The following is a 23,615-nucleotide window of genomic DNA, read 5'->3' as shown; positions in this document are numbered from 1 at the left end:
TCGGGCTTGTCAGAGTCTGATAGTATGGGAAGAGCAAGGTCCTCTTCAACTTTTCCCACGGAGAAAAATCAAAATCTTTCTTTTCCAAATGTCAACAAAAAGATACCGTGCCGTGAAACACAGTGCTTTTGCAAGGTAAAATTGAGCCATTCCTATTAGGAAAGGGGCAGATTGTGAAACGTACCTGAAGTAAGGCTTTGAGAATTCAGTCTCCAGTTTGTTTCAAACCATTTTGGGAAACGCAAAGAAATTCACATGTCCTCCAAGGATGAGGGGATTTGTGGAATTCTAGAATTTATTTTTAAAATCGAGGCTTCAAAGATCAAATTCTGTGACAACTGTAAATGAGTGGCCCTTTATATTTATATTTTCTTTTATCTATGAGGGCATACAGTTGGAGGTAGCTATTTAGCAGTACTGGGGAGGTGTGGGGTTTAGCTGCAGTGTGGAGTGGCTCTCAGCTTCAGTAGCACTGGAGGGGTGATGCTGGAGTGTGGCCTCATGGGGAGGGAGGATCCTTTGGTCTGGCATCACTGTAGCAGGGGAACCTGGGGTTTGGTTCACTGGGCCGGTCAGCTGTAAGGGGAGGGGGAAAAGCAGGGATCCGAAAGCACGGGAGGTGGGTCTCCCATATTGAAGCAATGGTGTATATGTTTCTAAGAGATCTCGGCAAGCTTTGAATTCAGTGTTTTGTGATTGGTTCCTGGACATGCATCTTTCTAGGTCTCTCTCTAATCTCCTCCAGTCCCACAACCTCCACCACCACCCAGAGATATCTGCGCTCCTCTAATTCTGCCCTCGAGCATCCCTGATTATAATAGCTCAACCACTGGCGGCCATGCCTTCTGTTGCCTAGGCCCTAAGCTCTGGAATTCCATCCCTAAACCTCTCCGCTTCTCTCTCCTCCTTTAAGACACTCCTTAAAACCTAAGTCTTTGGCCAAGCTTTTGGTCATCTGCGCTAATTTCTCCTTATGTGGCTCAGTGTCGAATTTTTTGTCTTATAATACTCCTGTGAAGTGTCTTGGGATGTTTTACTATGTTAAAGGTGCTATATAAATACAAGTTGTTGTTGTTTCAAAATTCAATTCACTTTTCAGACTAAAAATAAAATGACTCAAATTAAGATGAGGAAAGATGTCTGCATCTTAGCTCAATACACCTTTTGAAATAAAAATGAAAAGCTTTCATTTAAAACACTAAATTAAAAAGCCACTCAAATTCATCACCCAATTTGTATTCAAATCACACAAACTCCGAAGAGACAGACATACAATTTGACTATTCCACAGAGGAAAAATAATGGAATGGAATTTATAATTTGTTGCAATTTTTGTTTATGCTCAAGTGTGTAATTAGTGCAATCTGTCACATTTGAAGTAGGGTTCTTTCTTCTTTCACACACCCTTGGAAAAAAAAAATCATGAATTATCCGGACATAGGTTTACTTCAAATTATTTGGAAAGAAATGCCCCAGGTGCTATTAGAGATCAAGGAGAAACATTGTATTAGCGGAGCTGATTAAATGCTATTAATGCATCCTGGAAAATTTTGTACCTTACAATGCTCAGACTCCAGCTCTGCTTTCAGCTAAAATGGTCACCGCTCAGGACAAAAATATCAAGCCCAAGCTATTGGGAGAGGTTGAGACTTCCATGTAAAAATAATGTAATGAAGGTATCAAAAGATACAAAAGACAATCCAATTGATGAATATAATCATGTTATTGTGAAATATGCATTTATCTCTATTATTCTGGTTAAAACCTTACTTTGGGCATTAGGGGGCTGATTTTAAACTTACGGCCAAACATCCACTGCCCCTGCCCGGATCCTTCAACAGGAGAGCTGAATCATTTTCAGGCATGTACCTCATTAGAATACAGTCGGCGAGTGGCCCAATGCTCAATGTGTGCTTGCTGAATTGAGAGGCCAAAAAATCAGGTGGTTCCATGAACAGGCCGAGCCACGATCAGCAGTAAAAGGGAGTGGGGGAGGGTGGGGGGGGGGGGGGGTAAGGGTAAGCAAAGGGGCAAGACCGGTAGGCTGGTGAAGGAAAAGAGGATCATGAAGAGTGGAAGAGAGATTGTTTGAGGCCCATCAAAACCAGAGCTCGCAACCGGGAGAAGACGACCGATAGATGACCGCAGTCACCCAAGGTCAACTAAAACCAGGGGAATTTAAAACTGCATTAAATCCACCCAGAAAAAGTGACGTCCATGCCTTCTCTCCCTCACCTCCCTATCCCTTTTCCTCCATCATCTGGTAGATTTATTTGACACTATTGCCAGAACAGGTTTTTAGAACAAAGGCACACAACTGCTATGTACAATTTAGATTGTTCTTTGTAGACCACATTGTAAAAAGGTATTAAGTGACTACAGTTCTATCCGAGCAACAGCAGTGCTCATGTCTTTAGTGCCCAAGACAGAATCATTTTATCAGACAGCATATCTGAGTAAACAAATACTCTCAACCTTAGGACATATTCAATGATCTCAAAATCAATAAAAGAGTAATCTCCAAAGTAAATGAATAATGGTGGCAGGTAATAATTGTGTTAAAGATTCCACTGGAAGGCATTATTTAAAAGAGGTAATTATGTCCCTTCAGGGAGTTTTAAGCTGCAGGCCGTGAATACTCGCTAGTCAGCTGTCTCTTTTGAAGGATCTCTGTATAATTTATTATTGAAACAACCAAATATTAATACTCTCTTAACCAGGCAGGCACTTGTCTGCTGGCTGCAAAGTGTTAGCTTGAAGTGAGCTGACCAGTCTCATTTCAGCTCCTGGTGGGAATGGGACCACCCTACAAAAATGGGCCCGAATTTGGCAATCTAATTCAGAGAGCACGCAAGCTGGCTGACGTGGGAAATTGAAAAATGGCACACTGTTGGGGTAGGAGTTCTCTTCTGGAGCTGGGGCCAAGGCATGTTCTTGAGGCAAAGTAGGGGTGGGGGGGCGGGGGAGCTTTACTCGGTAAACAATCACGTTATGCCCGATCTGGGAATGCTTGATGCCGACACTGGCTGCCCAAATTAATCCATTGCCCAAGCACTTGAATTCCATCTCTTGATGAGCACAAGAATGCATGCATTTAATAAAAATAAAAAGGGGCCAAAATGTAATATCCTTATTAGAAGGCTGGTCATGTTAATGTAGAATTTCCTAGATTTCTGAAGGTGGGTGGGATGCATCCTATAAATTGAAAGTGAACGGCCTTCAAGAACAGCCTAAATGTGAATCCTCAGAATCTGTATACTGGTACGAGTACTTCAAGGTAGAACTAGGATATAATGTATTCAGCACCCAGAATTAGCAATTTGATCACTATTGGTTTAGCAACACAAAATGACCAAGGACATCAATAAATAGGTACAGTAACTCATACCATGACAACACAAGCTTGCCAAACATTCAAGCATAACTAGAAACTGGTTGTAAATTAAATTCCTTTTAAAAACACACACTCACACTCAGACACATTGCTGCTCAGTTAGGTCCTGCTACCCTAAGGCAGTTGTACTATACGCTTCACCTCAAATCAGAAGGACACAGGAGGACAGGAAGAAAGGAGCCTCTTGATCCGCAATGTCTAATAATCAATTCAGACCCACTTCTTTCTCTGAGATTGATGGTGGCAGCAGTGGGTCATCAGATTCTGGCTTTTACTGATTGACCCAAATACAACACAAAAGGTCGCCTGACTGGCAAACATAAGGAAAGCGGTTCATACTTACTCCATCGGATGGGTGCGCAGTCCATCCCAGCTCAGCCTGCGACTCTTTAGAATCCAGCAAAACAACTGAAGTGTAAACACACAGGAAAATAACCATTAGTGAAAAGCAGGTAAAAAGTTGATCCATTTTTGTTGCATCTCAAGCCTTTCATTGTATGCCACAAAAAAACATTCCCATCACACACAGACCCTGCTCAGGTTGGGAAGCAGGAATAATTGAGGAGGGGGGGGGGGAAAATTACCCCTTTGTCCACCAACCCCCCTGCAAAAGCAATTGTAATGTATATACCTTTAAGGGGGGAACTATCTTTTACAGTTCATGTATACTGCAGTACCGGCAGTGACCACACCTGTATATAGCACTGAGTAATAATCTGTACAGTTCAGTTCCCGTGTGAGCCACGTTGAGTAAACACCTGTTGTACCGTTTCTCCTGCAATCTGTGTCTTATTATACACAGACACAACATTGGCGACAAGGCAAGTTCGAACCTACCTGCAACTCTGCATCACCTCCTGGGGATTCATTCCTGGAGATCAGTGGATTGGAGGTCAAGGCCAGAGACTCGGGCGTCGACCACGGGCAACCGCCCAGTCATCCAGCAGAGACTCGAGAATTGCGGGGGAGGCTGTCGAGAGCCAGGCTTGGCTTTCCAGTCGCGGTGGTCCAGCGAAACGGGCTGGCAACAGGTAGTGCGCAGACCCTTCCCGGACAGCGGCGGGCTAGAGCCCGACCGAGCGGCACAGCAAAGGGCCGAGCAGCGTCGACGGGGGAGAGAGAGAGAGGGCAGAGCGCACAGGGCGCAGCCGGTGTTCAGGGGCCGAGCAGCATCGAAGAGAGGGAGAGACGGACGCGCAGAAACCCACGAGGCGCCGCCATTGCCACGAGGACCGCCGAGAGCTGCATTGGCAGCAGCGCAGGAGAAGCGCGCAAAACCTACAGGGCGCCGCCATTGCCATGAGAACCGCCGGGAGTGGCGTTGGCAGCAGCGGGTGAGGAAGGAAAGCGCGGGAGACGCCATTTTAAGCCATTGGGAGACGCCACTTTAAACCACACCCAAAATGCCGAAGAGTGGCAATATCACCGCATTTGACAATGAAGTCGAAGATTGGACTACATATGTCGAACGAATAGAGGTATACTGCAAGGCAAATGAGGTGTCAGATGACAAGAAAGCGTCGGTATTGTTAAATTTAATGGGTGCAAAGACGTATGGGTTATTACGAAATCTAGTAACCCCAACGAAGCCAATGGAAGAGAGTTTTGAAGACATAGTAACGATACTACAGGAACATTTAAACCCCACACCGCTGCTGATAGCAGAAAGATTCAAGTTTCACAAACGGAACCAGCATAAGGATGAAAGCAATGCTGATTATTTAACAGAACTGCGCAAACTATCGAAACACTGCCAGTTTGAAGCGGGACGGGCAGATACCTTAAGGGACAAGTTTGTGTGTGGGCTTCAAAGTGAAGGAACCCAGAAACGGCTTTTATCTGAAAAGGACCTTATGCTGGAAAAGGCTTTCAGCATTGCGGTATCATATGAAGCAGCAGCAGGGGGCGCTGCAGGGATATAACAGAGATCGCAAGAATATGGCACAAACAAAATGTCATATGGAACAGAGAAGTGCTATCGCTGCGGCAGAACAACACACGACCAGAATGATTGCTGGTTCAAAGACAAAGTGTGCAGAGAGTGTGGAAAAGTAGGACACATAGCACAAGTCTGCAGGTCGGGAAAGAAAACCAGCAATAAGAAACCTACCAAAGAAAAGTAGAAGAAGGTACATAAGATGACGGAGAATAGTTCAGACGAACAAAAGAGTGATAACGACTCCGAAAGCAGGGAACTGAGTTGTCTGAAACTACATAATGTGATCACAATGGAGGATCACTGAGCCATTTGGGTCACTCTCAAGATAGCAGGAGTCCAGGTAAAGATGGAATTGGACACAGGATCAGCCCTAACACTCATAAACCGACGGCACTACGAGCGGCTATTCTCAAACATACCCTTGAGAGACACAAAAATTATTTTGAAGACGTACACGGGGCAAAAAGTCTACCCCAAAGGAAAAATAAGGGTGACCATTATATAGAACGGTAAGGAAACACCAAAACTAGACCTGTATGTATTGCAAGATGGAGGACCACCATTACTGGGACGTGAATGGATCCGGAAAATACAACTGGATTGGCATTCCATACATGCACTGACTGTGGCTGACAAAAAGGATGACGACGTCACACCTGGGCGATTGTCAAAGATCCTAACTGACGCGAAAGAAGTGTTCCAGCAAGGACTCGGAACACTAAAAGGCATGACAGCAATGATTAAAATTGAAGAAAACGCAAGCCCAAAATATTTTAAGGCCAGACCGGTACCTTATGCGATCCGCCCAGCCATCGAAGCAGAGCTGTAGAATCAGGGACGTTCAGGTGTACTGTCCAAGGTAGACTGGAGCGAGTGGGCAACACCCATCGTCCCCGTGATGAAAAAGTCATTGAGCAGCATGCCTGGGGAACCAAGGAAGGTTCGCATCTGTGGGGACTTTAAGGTAACAGTGAACCCGGTCCTTCACACCGTACAATATCCACTTCCGCGGATTGAAGATACTTTTGCCTCGCTATCTGGAGGGAAACGCTTCACTAAGATTGATCTGGCCCAGGAGTATCTGCAAATGGAGGTAGAAGAAGCATCAAAAAAATACTTCACAATCAACACCCATAAAGGTCTCTACCAATACAACCGGCTGGTATTCGGGGTAGCATCAGCTCCGGCTATTTGGCAGAGGGCAATGGAACAAGTCCTGCAAGGGATCCCAGGGACCCAGTGTTATTTGGGCGACATCCTGGTCACGGGCGAAAATGACAGTGATCACCTTGCCAACCTGGAGCAGGTGCTCACTAGATTGCAGGAATATGGGCTCCGAGCTAACCGCCCTGAATGCGAGTTTTTTAGAAAACAGATCTCGTATTGTGGCCACGTTATCGATAAAGAGGGGTTACATAAGTCCCCGGAGAAGATTGAGGCAGTAGTCAAGGCTCCAGCAACGGAAAATGTGTCACAACTGAGGTCGTTCCTCGGGCTGGTAAACTACTACCATAAGTTCTTGCCAAATTTGTCTCCAATACCACACCCACTGAACACCCTACTGCAAACTGGGGTGCCATGGAAGTGGAGTGACGAATGTAGACGAGCTTTCCAGAAGAGCAAAACACTAATCACATCGAAAGAGGTATTGGCCCATTACAACCCAGCATTACCAATTCGGTTGGCATGTGATGCGTCACCTTACGGCATTGGAGCGGTGCTGTCGCACAAATTCTCGGACGGCTCAGAGGCCAATAGCCTTCGCGTCACGATCACTAACCTCAGCCGAGCGTAACTACGCCCAGATTGACAGGGAGGCCCTCAGCCTAGTGTGGGGAGTGAAAAAGTTCAATCACTATCTGCACGGGCAGAAATTCACCTTGCTGACTGATCACCAGCCTCTTGTCTCCATTTTAAATCCGAAGAAGGGCGTTCCGGTGATGACTGTGCAACGACTACAAAGATGGTCACTTTTTCTAGGGGCGCACCACTATGAGATTGAATATAAGGGCACGAAACAGCATGGAAATGCTGATGGGCTATCACGCCTGCCACTGCCTACTGTGGAGGAAGCACCAGGAATGGATCCTGTCGAAATATTCCATTCGACTATAGTTGAATACCTACCGGTAACTAACGCTTGTATCGAAAAGGAAACCCGAAATGACCCGACACTGTCTCGGGTATATGATTTGACGGCGAAGGGATGGCCAGCACATGGCGACTCACTGTTGCCAGCATTCTTGACAAGGAGAGAACAGCTGTCAGTGTGCCGGGGGACCTTGATGTGTGGATCCCGAGTGGTAATTCCACCCAAGTTAAGGGATAGAGTGCTCAATGAGTTTCATGAGGGTCATCTGGGAGGGGTAAAAATGAAAAGCCTAGCCAGGGCTTATGTGTGGTGGCCAGGAATCGATAAACAAATCGAGGACCTGACCAAGAGCTGCTCAGGATGCCAGAAACTCCAAAATGCACCACCACAGGCCCCTCTACACCCATGGGAGTGGCCCTCATCTCCATGGCAACGGGTGCATATTGATTTTGCTGGTCCATTCATGGACTCAATGTTTTTAATAGCCGTGGATGCGCACTCGAAATGGCCCGAGGTCATCAAAATGTCCTCCACCACCACGGAGAAAACTATTGCAGTCCTACGGACCATTTTTGCCAGGAATGGCTTGGCAGAACAGATTTGCTTCGACAACGGACCACAGTTTGTGTCCGAAGAGTTCCGGAGGTTCTTGAAAAAGAATGGGGTAAGGCATTACACATCCGCCCCGTATCATCCAGCCACAAATGGATTGGCTGAGAGGTTCATACAAACCTTTAAGAAGGCAATAAAGGCTATGTACAATGACAACATTCCGCTGCAGCACAAGGTGGACAATTTCCTGTTCGCCTACCGGAATGTGACATATGCAGTCACCAACCAGGCCCCAGCCATGATGTTCTTCAACCGAAGGTTAAGATCTCGCCTGGATTTGCTCAGACCAAACGTACGAAGAGATGTTGAGAGTAAGCAATTCCAGCACATCCATGAGAAGCTTCAATGTAGGGCAACCAGTCTTGGCCCGCGACTACCGAACAGAAAAATAGCAGCCAGGAATGATATACACACGGCAGGGGCCACTAATGTACACAGTGGACGTTGGGGAGAGCATCGTGAGACGCCATGCTGACCAGATCCTAGAGTCACAGGAACAAGTCAACTCGATGCCTCGCCCATACGTACCGGGTGATGAACCCGACGTACAGGTCGCATCTACCCCAGAAACAATAGCATCGGAAGCTGATGAATCAACCGACAACAGGGGGCCAGAATCGCCTCTGCACCAAGAGCAAGACACTCGGGAAAGGCGCTATCCAGAAAGGATCAGGAAGCCTCCCCAAAGACTGAATATATAAATAGACTATTTTCAGCTAATGTTGCATGTTAAAAGTGTTAATTGTAATTAGTTTGATATTTAATTGTTAAATGAGTGTTATGGTACTGTTAATCTAAAAAGGGGAGGAATTGTAATGTATATACCTTTAAGGGGGAAACTATCTTTTACAGCTCATGTATACTGCAGTACCGGCAGTGACCACACCTGTATATAGCACTGAGTAGGAATCTGTACAGTTCAGTTCCCGTGTGAGCCACGTTGAGTAAACACCTGTTGTACCGTTTCTCCTGCAGTCTGCGTCTTATACACAGACACAACAGCAATGTTTTTTTTTCGGAACGGAGAGATGCTCCGTTCGTTAACCAGTAGCTCAATACACAATGGTGTCGCACCAGGCACAAAACAGCATGGGGTCATTCTCAAGCCTGAAAGGACTCAGGTAATGTCACTTGCATTTTCCTTGTGTGACTTCTTTATAATGGCTTAGACTTGGGGGTGGGGGGAGAACAGTTTCTGGGAGCAGCATCTGTACACCTTTCCCCCTCCCCAAGTCAGGGGTCGCAATTCCCAAATAAAAACGCTGGGAATACGATTCGGTAGTGTGCATGTACATTCGGACACGGTGCACATGCTGACTCATCTGGGCAAAGGAGGAGTGAAGCTGTGGCACAATCCTATTGTGACAAGAGCCTATTCCAGTGCTGCCAACTGAGCTATAAATACGCTGCACACCGGAGCAAAAAACTGAGGTGCTGGGGAGTAGTTTCTGAAAAAGAAGTGTTTTTTTTTGTTGCAACAGCAGCGATTCAATCTTGCAAGGTCAGATTGCTGCTGAGATGGCAGAGTGTTTCAGTTTTAGAAAAAGAAGTACCGGAGGCAGTGGGGTGTGGTCCGACACACAGTGTGATGTGTGATTTCCCCCACCCACCCAGCAAGTTTAAAGACCATTTGAGAAACAGGCAGAGGGATTAGAAGCAGCGCAGAATGAAACCAAGCAACAGAAAATGCTGGAAAAACTCAGCAGGCCAGGCAACATCTTTGGAGAGAAAATAGAGTCAACGTTTCGGGTGAAAACCCTTTGTCAAGACTAAAGAAGCACAGGAAATGAAATAGATTAAGAGGCCAGGCTGGGAGAGAACAAGAGAGAAGTGAAGAGACATTAAGAGGTATTCAAAACGAGACGAGATGGTGATAGGACTAGTGGAGACAAAAGGCAGCTCTAGATTAGGTGTGAAATGTGCTGGCAGAATGGGAGACAGAATGAAACCAAGCAAGACCACTACAGGGAACCGAGATCACTGGCTTTGGTTGCGAGCCCAGGCTGGACTGCTAGGGAGTTTTTTTTTGCCAGGCTGGTCGTGTGAACGGATCAGAAAGCCAGCTCAAGAGCAAAGATCAGAAATAGGTCCAAGCCCCCACGGTGCGGCAAGGTGACAATGTCGTCGCGGGGGGGGGGGGGGGGGGGGGGTGTTCTGATCTAATAACACCGTCTAATGGGAGGCGCAGCAGCAGTCCATGGTGGGTGGGGCCATTCCCCTCCACCAAATAGAAAGTGGCGTCCAGAAGGGGAGGAACAGGGAGAGAAAAAGAGGAAGAGGGAGAGACTTGCATTTATACACCTTAGGATTTCCCAAAGGACTTTACAGTCAAATTAAGTACTTTTCAAGTGTAGTCACAGTTGTACTGTAGGAAACGCGGCAGCAAATTTGTGCACAGCAAGCTCCCACAATGAGTTAAATGAGCAGACAATCTCTTTTAGGCGTTGGTTGAGGGATAACTATTGGCCAGGACACCAAGGGAGAACTCCACTCATTGCTCCTCTTCGAAATAGTGCTGCGGGATCTTTTACATCCACCCGAGACACCAGACGGGGGCCTCGGTTGAACGCCTCATCCGAAAGATGGCACCTCCGAGAGGGCTGCACTCCCTCAGCGCTGCACTGGGGTGCCGGCCTGGATTAGGTCTCTGGAGCGAGACAAAGCCACAGCCTTCTGAGGCAGGGGCGAGAGTGCTACCCACTGAGCCATGGCTGACGCCTACAATGGTGACTACTGTAAAATCCCTGTAGTGTCCGACGTGTGCATGCGTCAACCCAGTCACTCTGCGGAGTTGCGCATGTGCAAGGACGTGCGCTGTATCGTAGTCATTAGTCACAAAAAAAATTCTCCAGTCAGAGAATGTAACAGTGCAACATCTAGTATGATGAAACAGATGGAATAAACCTGTCGACTTAAACAAACTGTGTCAAATTTAAGATCCTAGTAAAGAGTGAATTTTAATTACCAATCTTCCTATAAAGGATATTCTTCCTGCACTTTTTTTTTTTTTTTTTTTTGAGGGGGGGGGGGGGGGTTGGGAAGAAGAGAAAGAAATGCCCAAGTTATCAAACGTTACTGCTCAGCACAGAGGGGTTCAGACAATCACTTCACATTTTGTAAAAACCAGTGTCTTGGGCTGCGGTCACGTTTGTGCCACAGCAGAGCAGCCTTGCGAGTACTTTGCGTGCAGAAGCAAAGCTCATTTAAAATTTACTGAGCAAGTCCAGAGCACTGTGCATGCATCAACACACACAGAGCTCTCTCCCAGCTAGTGAATCAGATTCACAGCCAGAAACTCCCGTGTGTACATTGTTAAAACCAGTTCCTGGATTTCAATGGCAATAGAATACACAATAAATGTTAGGATACAGAGAGGTGCAGAGGAACCTTGGAGTGCATGTCCACAGATCCCTGAAGGTAAGAGGATAGGTAGATAAGATGGTTAAGGCGGCATACAGGATCCTTTCCTTTATTAGCCAAGGCATAGAATACAAGAGCAGGAAGGTTATGCTTGAACTGCATAAAACACTAGTTAGGCCGCAGCTAACATATTGCGTTCAGTTCTGGTCATCACATTACAGCAAAGGTGTGATTGCACTCTGGAGAACTTTAGCTATGAGAAAAGATTGGATAGGCTGGGGTTGTTTTCTTTGGAACACAGGAGGCTGAGGGGAGACTTAATTGAGGTGTATAAAATTATGAAGAGCCTGGATAGAAACATAGAAGATAGGAGCAGGAGTAGGCCATTCGGCCCCTCGAGCCTGCTCCGCCATTTAATGAGATCATGGCTGATCATCCAAATTCAGTACCCTGTCCCTGCTTTCTCCCCATATCCCTTGATCCCGTTAGCCTTAAGAAATATATCTAACTCCTTCTTGAATATATTTAATGAAATGGCCTCAACTGCCTTCTGTGGTAGAGAATTCCACAGGTTTACCACTCTCAGAAATTCCTCCTCATCTCAGTCCTAAATGGCTTACCCCTTATCCTTAGACTCTGACCCCTGGTTCTGGGCTCCCCCACCATTGGGAACATCCTTCCTGCATCTAGTCCTGTTAGAATTTTATGTTTCAATGAGATCCCCTCTCATTCTGCTAAACTCTAGCGAATACAAGCCCAATCGACCCAATCTCTCTTCATACATCATTCCTGCGATCCCAGGTATCAGTCTGGTGAATCTTCGCTGCACTTCCTCCATGGCAAGAACATCCTTCTTCAGATAAGGCAACCAAAACTGCACACAATACTCAAGGTGTGGTCTCACCAAGGCCCTGTACAACTGCAGTAAGACATCCTTGCTCCTGTACTCGAATCCTCTCGCTGTGAAGGCCAACATACCATTTGCCTTCTTAACCGCCTGCTGCACCTGCATGCTTACCTTCAGCGACTGGTGCACAAGGACACCCAGGTCTCATTGCACTACCCCTTTTCCCAATCTATTGCCATTCAGATAATAATCTGCCTTCCTGTTTTTGCCACCGAAGTGGATAACCTCACATTTATCCACATTATACTGCATCTGCCCAATCACCCAACCTGTCCAAATCATACTGGAGTTTCTCTGCATCCTCCTCACAGCACACAGGCCCACCCAGCTTTGTGTCATCTGCAAACTTGGAGTTATAACCTCTAGTTCCCTCGTCTAGATCATTAATATATATTGTGAATAGCTGGGGTGCTAGCACCGATCCCTGCGGTACCCCACTAGTCACTACCTGCCACGCGGAAAAAGACCCGTTTATTCCAACTCTTTGCTTCCTGTCTGCCAACCAGTTCTCTATCCAAGTCAGTACCTTACCCCCAATCCCATGTGCTTTAACTTTGCATGCTAATCTCTTGTGGGACCTTATCGAAAGCCTTCTGAAAGTCCAAATATACCACATCCACTGGTTCTCCCTTATCTATTCTACCAGTCACATCCTCAAAAAATTCCAGTAGATTAGTCAAGCATGATTTACCTTTTGTAAATCCATGTTGACTTTGTCCGATCCCGTCACTGTTTTCCAAGTGCTCTATTACATCTTTTATAATGGACTCCAGCATTTTCCCCACTACCAATGTCAGGCTTACCGGTCTATAATTCTTCGTTTTCTCTCTACCACCTTTTTTAAATAGTGGGGTTACTTTAGCTATCCTCCAATCTATGGGAACTATTCCAGAGTCTATAGAATTTTGGAAGATGACCAGCAATGCATCTACTATTTCTAGGCCACTTCCTTAAGTACCCTAGGATGTAGATTATCAGGCCCTGGGGATTTATCAGCCTTCAATCCCATCAATTTCCCTAACACCATTTCCCTACAAATACTGATTTCATTCAGTTCCTCCCTCTCATTAGACCCTATGTTACCTGACATCTCTGGGAGGTTATTTGTGTTCTCCTTTGTGAAGACAGAACCAAAGTATGTATTTAATTGGTCTGCCATTTCTTTGTTCCCCATTATAAATTCCCCTGATTCGGACTTCTGATTCTTGACGTCACCAATCTTTTTCTCTTCACATATCTATAGAAGCTTTTTATGTTCCCTGCAAGCTTACTCTCATACTCTATTTTCCCCCTCTTAATTAATCCCTTTATCCTCCTTTGCTGAATCCTAAACTTCTCCCAATCCTCAGGTTTGCTGCTTTTTCTGGCCAATTTATATGTCCTCTCCTTGGATCTTATGCTATCCCTAATTTCCCTTGTTAGCCACGGTTGAGTCACCCTTTTTGTTTTATTTTTTTGCCAAACAGGGATGAACAAATTCTGTAGTTCATCCATGTGATCTTTAAATGTTTGCCATTGCCTATCCACCGTCAACCCTTTTAACATTCCCCAATCCATCCTAGCCAACTCACGCCTCATACCATCGTAGTTTCCTTTATTTAAATTCAGGACCCTAGTCTCCGAGTCAACTACTTCACTCTCCATCTTAAATGAAGAATTCGATTATATTATGATCGCTCCTCCCCAAGGGGCCTCGCACAACAAGATTGTTAATTAATCCTTTCTCATTACATAATACCCAGTCTAAGATAGAGTGGATAGGAAGGATCTATTTCCTTTAGCAGAGATCAATAACCAGGGAGCATAGATTGAAGTAATTGGTAGAAGGAAGGATGAGAGGAGTTGAGCAGAACTTTTTTTCACCCAGAGGGTGGTGGGGGTCTGGAACACACTGGCTGAAAGGGTGGTAGAGGCAGAAACGCTCATTGCATTTAAAAAGTACTTGGATATGCACTTGAAGTGCCGTAACCTGCAAGGCTACGGACCAAGTGCTGGAAAGTGGGATTAGGCTGGATAGCTCTTTGTCGGCCAGTGCAGATATGATGGGCCAAATAGCCTCCTTCTGTGCCGTAAATTTCAATGATTCTAATTGTAGACCCACAATCAAGTGCCAACGCAAGGGAACCTCGACAATACAGCGCATCAATGTACACATTCTTGGGGGTCATCTTTACTTTGGGCAATGGTGTGAAATGGGAGTCGTTGAACTGACAGCTCATTGTACACCCGCTCAATATTCGCTTGAATGGACTCCAATGAAAAGGAAAATCAGGCGAGTCTATAGTGTGCGGCTAATTCGGCATCGGCCATTTCACACCATTGCCCAATGTTAAAATCACCTCCGGAGTGCTAATCTCCACTCAACACTGAAGGGTATCTTTAATCAATCTCACGCAACACCATGTCAAATTGGTTCTTCCCATTCAACAGTCAGTCTTGTACAACCATTCTGAGCTCATCAGGGACAGCAGCACCTTGCATCCTGGGAAAGCAAACCCAGCCAATTATTTAAAGAAATTGTAAATCTGCAGTGAAGAACACAAAGTCTGGAGTGACACAAGGCCATTCAGCCCATCAAGCCTGCTCTGTCTAAAGCTCACACCATGACTTTTCGATTACACAGCCTCTCTCCCCACCACCCACACCAGCTGATTCCCTAGGAACAGCAAGTTGCTTTCTCTAAAAACTTCAAGCTGCGCTGTGAGAATCTACTCGTGGATCTCCCGATGCTTTTCCCATGGATAGTCTGGTCAAGGCGAATACCCCGTTAGTGAAACTGTAGGTATAGGCATGGGGGGGGGGGGGGGGGGGGATCTGCAGCTGATGAAGTTACATTTAGGGTTAGGGCGTGCACTTCTATGTTACAGAATAAGGAGTGCGAGACCCACATACAGTTTTAATATATCGTTGGTTGATCTCCTGCGGCACTGCACAGAGTCAAGATTAAGTGCAAGCTACAGGTGAAACGGGATTAGAGCGTGTGGGATAACTGGGTCTGGACACAGACGCAATTCAGCCTCCACTTTAAAGTCATAAATTGTGACCTTATTTTTATTATTTCCATTCTAAATTCCACATTTATAACGGAACGTTCTTTTCGGTGTACGAAAAGAAAAGTAAAGAATTGGCAGTAGACCATAAAAGAAATACTTGCATTTATATAGCACCTTTCACAACCTCGATGTCCCGAAGCGTTTTACAGGCAATTAAGTAGTTTTGAAGTGCGGTCACTGTTGTAATGTAGGAAACGCGACAGCCAACTTGCACACAGCAAGCTCCCACAAACAGCAATGAGATAAATGACCAGATGATCTGTTTTTTTTTATAAAAGCGATGTTGATGGAGGGATAAATATTGGCCAGGACACTGGGGAGAACTCCCCTGCTCTTCTTTGAAATAGTGCCATGGGATCTTTTACATCCACCTGAGGGGGCAGACAGGGCCTCGGTTCAACATCTCATCCACAAGACGGCACCTCTGACATAAACATGAAACAAGATAAAGCGATTCAGCTCATCTAATGGATTCCTTCCACATATTTTACAACATTAAGGCTACTATTCAATGTATTTCTGAGGGAGATAAATTGTGCAAGAAAATCAAATTTCTCCCAAATCTCCTACCTAATTTTGGCAATATTTCAGTGCTAATCAGTTGCATTCCACAGGTGACATTAGCTAGCCTTTGAACATTCAAATCCATTCTTAAAAAATACTAAATGAATATGAGGTTAAGAAAAGTTGATGAACATACCATTAACTGTTTTTGATGGAAGCCTATTCCACATATTTCTGACATGGGTGAAGTACACAAAACGGCAGACATTTCTCCCAGTGTGACTTGACCAATGATTTATACATGTTTAAATTAGCCCATTTCAACTTATAAATCAAGTGCACTAAAGATACACCCAAAATACAAGAGTATTCTTATTGATAACAGTTTCACATTGGAGAGATGCTGATAATTGATAACCCAACCCAATTTATTTTCCATTGCCACCCTTGCCGTTGGACACTTATTCACTATGTACACATCTCATGTTTCCTGTACCAATGTGCATTACATTTATCTACAATACATTCCATCTGCCATTTCTTTGAGGCGTGATCGTTCACTTCTAAAGCTCGGGTAACTACTCCATATGGCCTCAAGTCTTTAGATGAATACTGATTGCATCTAGGGGTGAGGTATGTTCTTCACTAAAGATGCTGGACAAACTGATCTGAAATGATGATTCAAGTCACTGCTTCTTACCAAGATAAGATCTGGCTTTCTCCAGTCCTTGGGCGCAGCTCCTGTGATTATAGAACTTGTAAAGCCTTACCTATTCCCACTTTCCGTTTCAGGAGGATTCCAGGAAATGCAACATGTCTGGGTAATCTCTGGATATGCAATTATCTGCGTTTCATGTCTTCACAACATGAGTATTCCTGATCCCTTTGCAGGTTACAAATTGCAGACACGAGTGGGTCTGGATTGTGGTCACAAGCTTCCATTTGTGGAAAAGTACTTCTAGTCCACACAAGTGGCCGTTGGCCGTGTAACTAATGTGTTTTTCCTGAATTCTCCCGATTGAGTGTATCCCGTAAAAAAAAGGACCTTATCTGGTCTTTAAACAATGCATATACTTTGTATGTTTCCACATTTCCACTGGCTTGCTCTCTTGCTGCGATCCACAATCGGCCTCTTGTTCCACCTTCTCAAACCAAGATTGGCTCTGCTTAATCAAGTTTGAAAAGTCCAACGTGCAGCCGAGCAGAACACTGCACTTTCAAAACACTGATCAAATTTTTTAATGGATTTCAGAAATACTCACCAAGCTCTTCAATCTTGATAAACTTTGATTTCCCCGCCACCCAGCTAGTTTTCAAGCATAAATCAAAATGCATATGCTCAATGAGCAGACCAGAAGATTTAACAATGCTATAAAAGCCAGGCCACAATTAACTTTTTTTTTTGCATTGTTGTGTTGAGTCATTTCACTGCATCAAAATTCATATCCTGCCCTTCTTATGTACAGGTTTTTATTTCTCAAAACAGTTTCGATTTTCATGGTCTGTTCTATTTAGTTTCCCATAACTTCTACTGTTTGCTAAATGGCTAACAGTCTCGCTCTTGGTGACAAATCTTCCTGCTGGAGTTTTTCTTCCCGCCTCTTCTGAAGGTGTTGACTCCTTGTTAGGTTACAGTTCCCATGGACCCAGCCACCCTCCACTACCTCCCTCAACCACTCATTACTCATGTGATTGACCATGAGTGTAAGGAAGCCATCTGACCACAGGGCTAAATCACAGCCGAGCCCAATCCTGGCCATGCACACCTCTACTGGCGCTCGCTTCCAGCAGGGTCCAATATGCTAGCCACTGGCCTCATATGGCTAATTGGGAATCCAGAAGTGGCTAACAGCATTTGATTAGTAAATAAAAGAATGAGTAATAGACATCATTGTCGTGCATGTGATCTTAATACTTATTTGCATGGCGTGTGCATGTGACCTTTTTTGTGTTTATTGGTAAAATGGTAAGATGAAAAGTGCTTTTTGATCATCGAGTGCTTTACTTCCTTGGTTACTGAACGGTGGTAGATGTTCGTTAAGTAAATATACACGTGAAGTGGGGAGGGCCAACAAGGCAAGGGAATTCACAATAAATGGTAGGATACGGAGAAGCTTAGAGGAATAGAGGGACCTTGGAGTGCATGTCCACAGATCCCTGAAGGTAGCAGGACAGGTAGGTAAGGTGGTTAAGTAGGTATACGGGATACTTTCCTTTATTAGCCAAGGCAGAGAATATAAGAGCAGGGAGTTATGCTTGAACTGCATAAAACACTAGTTAGGCCACAGCTAGAGTATTGTGTGCAGTTCTGGTCACCACATTACAGGAAAGATGTGATTGCACTAGAGAGGATACAGAGGAGATTTACAAGGATGTTCCCAGGACTGGAGAATTTTAGCTATGAGGAAAGATTGTATATGCAGGCGTTGTTTTCATTGGAGCAGAGGAGGCGGAGGGGAGATTTAATTGAGGTGTATAAAACTATAAGGGGCCTGGATAGAGTGGATAGGAAGGATCCATTTCCCTTAGTAGAAGGGTCAATAACCAGGGGGCACAGATTAAAGGATTAGAGGAGAGTTGAGTAGAACTTTTTTCACCCAAAGGGTGGTGGGGGTCTGGAACTCACCGCCTGAAAGGGTGGTAGAGGCAGAGACCCTCATCACATTTAAAAAGTACTTGGATACGCACTTGAAGTGCCGAAACCTACAAGGCTACGGGCCAAGAGCTGGAAAGTGGGACTAGGCTGGTAGCTCTTCCTCAGCCAGCACAGACACGATGGGCCGAATGGCCTCCTTCTGTGCCATAAATTTCTATACTTCTATGATTTTCTATAATTTACCTGTAATGTGTGTGAGGCGTTTTCAACTAAAATTAGTGCATGTGGCTAACACGGTGCCGCTGCAGCCACACCTGTGGCTGGTCAGCAATTTCTATTGGACAACACTGCGCTACAGAAAGAGAAGGTAACAAATCCTGGCCTATTTCCCTTTCCCAAAGAGGCATCCAGACCATTTGCAGAGCCCCAACTGTCCATCTAACGGAGATCAGCGAATTCAACTCAGGCCGATCTCCAACCCAACATGCTCTTCATCTGTATCAGCAAAACTGTCGAGTCACGAGGAAGCCCTGTGGTGTATGTGCCTTTAAGAGCAATTATGGTGTATGTGCCTTTAAGAGCCCCAGGTGTGCGTAATGCCGGTAATTGCCACTTGGGCTATATAAGCCTGTGTATATCCTTTAGAAACCCCCCCCAGACTTGCTTAGTAAATACCTATGAACCAACTCCTGTCTTCAGTGTCTTTATCTACACACGGACACAACAGTGGCGACGAAGTGGAAACGGACTTACCTGCAATTCGGCAGCACCTCAAGGACATCGATTCCTCCAGCGTCCAGAAGACTCAAGGAAGTAAGAGAAACTGTGGTTTCACCAGCTGGCCAAGCTGGTGACAGGTACTGCGCTAATCCTTCCTGGGCGTCAGGCTGGAGCTCCAGCGGCGGGCTCTACAGCTGACCCAGGCAGCGAAATCAGAGGCAAGCAATAACGGACTGGGAGGGTGCACTCGAGAGACGGCCGGCGCGGCAAGCAGGTCAGCGTTTAGACCTCCGTCGGGAACGAGTCTCCAACAGTGAATAAACGGAAACCACAGTAAAACAGCGTTGTTATCGGTAGCAGCGGCGGGGAAGGCGCGGGAAGTGCCATATCGTTGCTACAGAGAGAAAAAAAAAGCACGGGAAGCGCCATATCTTTTCTGAAATGCCTAAATCTGGTAATTTTGAGGCTTTTGATGGCGAAATAGAAGATTGGACCACATACGTGGAAAGAGTAGAGGTTTATTGCACTGCAAATGGAATAACAGATGAAAAAAAAGCTTCAGTACTTCTGAACTTAATGGGCGCGAAGACATACGGGCTGTTATGAAATTTAATCACTCCAGCCAAACCAAAGGACAAGACTTTTAAAGAAATTGTTGATACCCTGCAGGAGCATTTAAACCCAACACCGCTGCTGATAGCGGAACGATTCACGTTCTTCAAGAGAAATCAACACAAGAATGAAAGTAACGCTGATTACCTAACCGAATTAAGAAAGCTATCAAAGTACTGCCAATTCGGAGCAGGACTATTGGATTATCTTCGAGACAAATTTGTTTGCGGTCTCTTAAGTGAAGGAACACAAAAAAGACTGCTTTCTGAAAAAGATTTAACATTGGACAAAGCTTTCAGTATGGCTGTATCATACGAAGCAGCAGCAAAAGGAGCTGCAGAGATACAACAAGAGACACAGGACTTCGGCACCCATAAAATGACACAGGAGTTCGGAAGATGTTATCGCTGCGGCAGATCCACCCATAACCAGAGGGACTGCTGGTTCAAGGGCAAAGCATGCAGGCAATGTGGTAAGATTGGACACATTGCACGGGTATGCCAATCTGGACAAAATAAATCCACTGACAGAAAACAAAAAATCAATAAAGAAAAGTACAGGAAGGTACAAATGATGACGGACAATAGCTCCGAAGACCAGAATAGCGATAGCGGCTCCGGAAACAAGAGACTAAGCTGTCTCAAATTACATAATGTACTTGCCAAAGAGGATTACCAAACCATTTGGGTTACCCTCACAATAGCAGGGTCCCCAGTTAAAATGGAGCTAGATACAGGATCAGCTCTAACCGTCATAAATCGACGAGATTACGAGAGGCTATTTTCGCATATACCTCAAAGACACATCCATTATCTTAAAAACATATACGGGGCAGAAAGTCTACCCCAAAGGAAAAATAAGGGTGCCTGTGGTATACAACGGCAAAGAAATACAAAAGTTGTATTTATACATTCTACAAGATGGTGGTCCACCGTTGTTGGGACGTGAATGGATAAGGAAGATACGTTTAGACTGGCACTCCATTCAGGCACTGACGGTGACCAGTAAGGAAAAAAACAATGATGACATCATACCTGAACGATTAAAAGGCATCTTGGCCAACGCCAAAGAAGTGTTTCAAGAGAAACTAGGAACCTTGAAAGGCATCACCGCCTCAATAAAAGTGGAAGATACAGCAATTCCAAAATTTTTTAAGGCAAGACCGGTGCCATACGCAATACGTCCGGCAGTCGAGGCAGAGCTGAAGAATTTGGAAAAGGCAGGCATATTATCCAAAATAGATTGGAGCGAATGGGCAACACCCATCGTTCCAGTCATGAAAAAAAAATTGAAAAATAACTGAGGAACAGAAAAAAATTCGCATCTGTGGGGACTTTAAGGTGACTGTAAACCTGGTCCTTCACACGGTACAGTATCCTCTTCTGAGGATAGAAGATATTTTCGCCTCACTATCCGGAGGGAAACGTTTAACAAAAATTGACTTGGCACAGGCATATCTACAGATGGAGGTTGAGGAGACCTCTAAAAAGTATCTCACAATAAACACACACAAAGGCCTGTATCAGTACAATCGACTGGTTTTTGGAATAGCATCAGCTCCAGCTATCTGGCAAAGAGCTATGGAGCAAGTCCTGCAAGGGATTCCGGGGACTCAATGCTACCTAGACGACATCCTTATAACAGGAGAAAACGACAACGAGCACCTTGCCAATTTGGAGCAGGTGCTCACTAGGCTGAAAGAACGGGGCCTACGAGCAAATCGCCCCAAGTGCCAATTTTTCCAAAATCAGATATCATATTGTGGCCACATAATTAATAAGGAAGGGTTGCATAAGTCACCTGAAAAAATTGAAGCAGTTATAAAAGCCCCAGCACCTGAAAATGTTTCACAATTAAGGTCATTCCTGGGATTAATAAATTACTATCATAAATTTTTACCAAATTGTCAACTATTCTACACCCTCTTAATGATCTTCTACAGACAGGAGTGATTTGGAAATGGAACGAAGACTGTAAACGTGCCTTCCATAAATGTAAAGACTTAATCACATCCGAGAAAATTTTGGCTCATTACAACCCATCACTACCAATCAGACTGGCGTGCGATGCATCCCCTTACGGCATAGGAGCGGTATTGTCCCATAGATTCCCTGATGGCTCAGAACGGCCGATAGCTTTTGCGTCACGCTCATTGAACTCAGCTGAGCATAACTATGCCCAGATAGACAAGGAAGCACTCAGCCTAGTATGGGGAGTGAAGAAATTCAACCATTACCTACACGGACAAAAATTTACCTTGCTGACTGACCATCAACCCCTCATCTCCATATTCAACCCTAAAAAAGGTGTCCCCATTATGACGGCACAAAGACTACAGAGGTGGTCCCTTTTTCTAGGGGCACACCAATACAACATTGAATACAAAAGGGTTAAAACAGCATGGGAATGCTGACGGTTTATCGCGCCTGCCGTTGCCAACGATAGAAGAGGCACCTACAGTAGACCCAGTAGAGATATTCCATTCTACCATAGTGGAATGTCTACCGGTGACAAATTCTGCCATTGAAAGGGAGACAAGAAATGACCCTACTCTCTCACGGGTCTACGATTTAACAGTGAAGGGATGGCCAGCAGATGGCGAACCACTGTTGCCAGCATTCTCGCAAAGAAGAGAACAGCTGTCAGTGTGCCAAGGAACCTTGATGTGTTGATCCAGAGTGGTGATTCCACCCAAACTCCAGGATAAAGTGCTAAAGGAGCTTCACGAGGGGCATCTGGATGGAGTGAAAATGAAGAACCTAGCTAGGGCATTTGTATGGTGGCCAGGTATCGATGGAGACATCGAAGACATGACCAAGAGCTGCCTAGGATGCCAGAAGGTCCAAAATGCTCCGCCACAGGCCCCTCTACATCCATGGGAGTGGCCCTCATCTCCCTGGCAAAGGGTGCACATTGACTTTGCTGGTCCATTTATGGACTCAATGTTCTTAATCGCAGTTGATGCACACTCCAAGTGGCCGGAGGTAATAAAGATGTCCTCCACCACCACGGAAAAAACCATCACAGTATTAAGGACCATATTTGCCAGGAATGGGCTGCCGGAGCAGATATGTTCTGATAATGGACCGCAATTTGTGTCTGAAGAATTCAGAAAGTTCTTAAAGAACAATGGGGTAAAGCACTACACGTCCGCCCCATACCATCCCGCCACCAATGGATTGGCTGAAAGGTTTGTCCAGACCTTCAAGAAGGCCATCAAGGCCATGGGTAATGAAGACATAAAACTTCAGCACAAGGTGGATAACTTCTTATTTGCATATAGGAATGCAACGCATATGGTTACTAACCAAACTCCCGCCATGATGTTCTACAATAGAAACCTAAGATGCCGGCTGGATTTGGTCAAGCCCAACATCCGAAGGGACGTGGAGAACCGGCAGTTTCAGGGCATGAATGAAAGGCCAACTAGGGCCTTCCAGATAGGCTAACCGGTTTTGGCCCGGGACTACCGTACCGAGAAATGGCAGCCTGGAACTATCTGCACACGATTAGGACCACTGATGTATACCGTGGACATCGGAGACAGCATAATAAGGCGCCATGCTGACCAAATCATCAAGTCATCCGAAAAGGGACAACCTACACCACCACTCTATACATCTAACGATGAAGTAGAGATACCCATATCTACCTCCGATCCGGTGATACTGGAGCCCGATGAACCCGACACTGGCCTTCAAGCCGAATCAGCCTTGCCAGAAGAACCCACTACACCACCAGAAACTACTACACCCCCGAGGCGTTATCCGGACTGAGTCAGGAAGCCTCCTGAGAGACTAACTTATAATTAATTAACACAGCAATG

The 23,615-nt window shown here is 45.3% G+C and overlaps 1 protein-coding gene across 2 annotated transcripts in view; it reads right to left on the bottom strand.

Annotated features, from left to right (window-relative positions):
- The window catches only part of LOC147103092 (ephrin type-A receptor 7-like), a 204,419-nt gene that overhangs the window by 99,605 nt on the left and 81,199 nt on the right, over window positions 1-23,615 (bottom strand). For both annotated transcript variants that reach the window (XM_085962412.1, XM_085962413.1), the window contains exon 2: window positions 3,738-3,802. In XM_085962412.1, the coding sequence (XP_085818538.1) occupies window positions 3,738-3,802 (65 nt within the window). The remainder of the gene's footprint in view (window positions 1-3,737; window positions 3,803-23,615) is intronic.

The sequence above is a fragment of the Somniosus microcephalus genome, chromosome 20, assembly GCF_052327205.1.
Source record: "Somniosus microcephalus isolate GS21.2 chromosome 20, FLI_Smic_1.0, whole genome shotgun sequence".
Classification (NCBI taxonomy): domain Eukaryota; kingdom Metazoa; phylum Chordata; class Chondrichthyes; order Squaliformes; family Somniosidae; genus Somniosus; species Somniosus microcephalus.
Note: the sequence above shows the minus strand (reverse complement) of the source record. Positions and strands in the feature narration are given on the sequence as shown.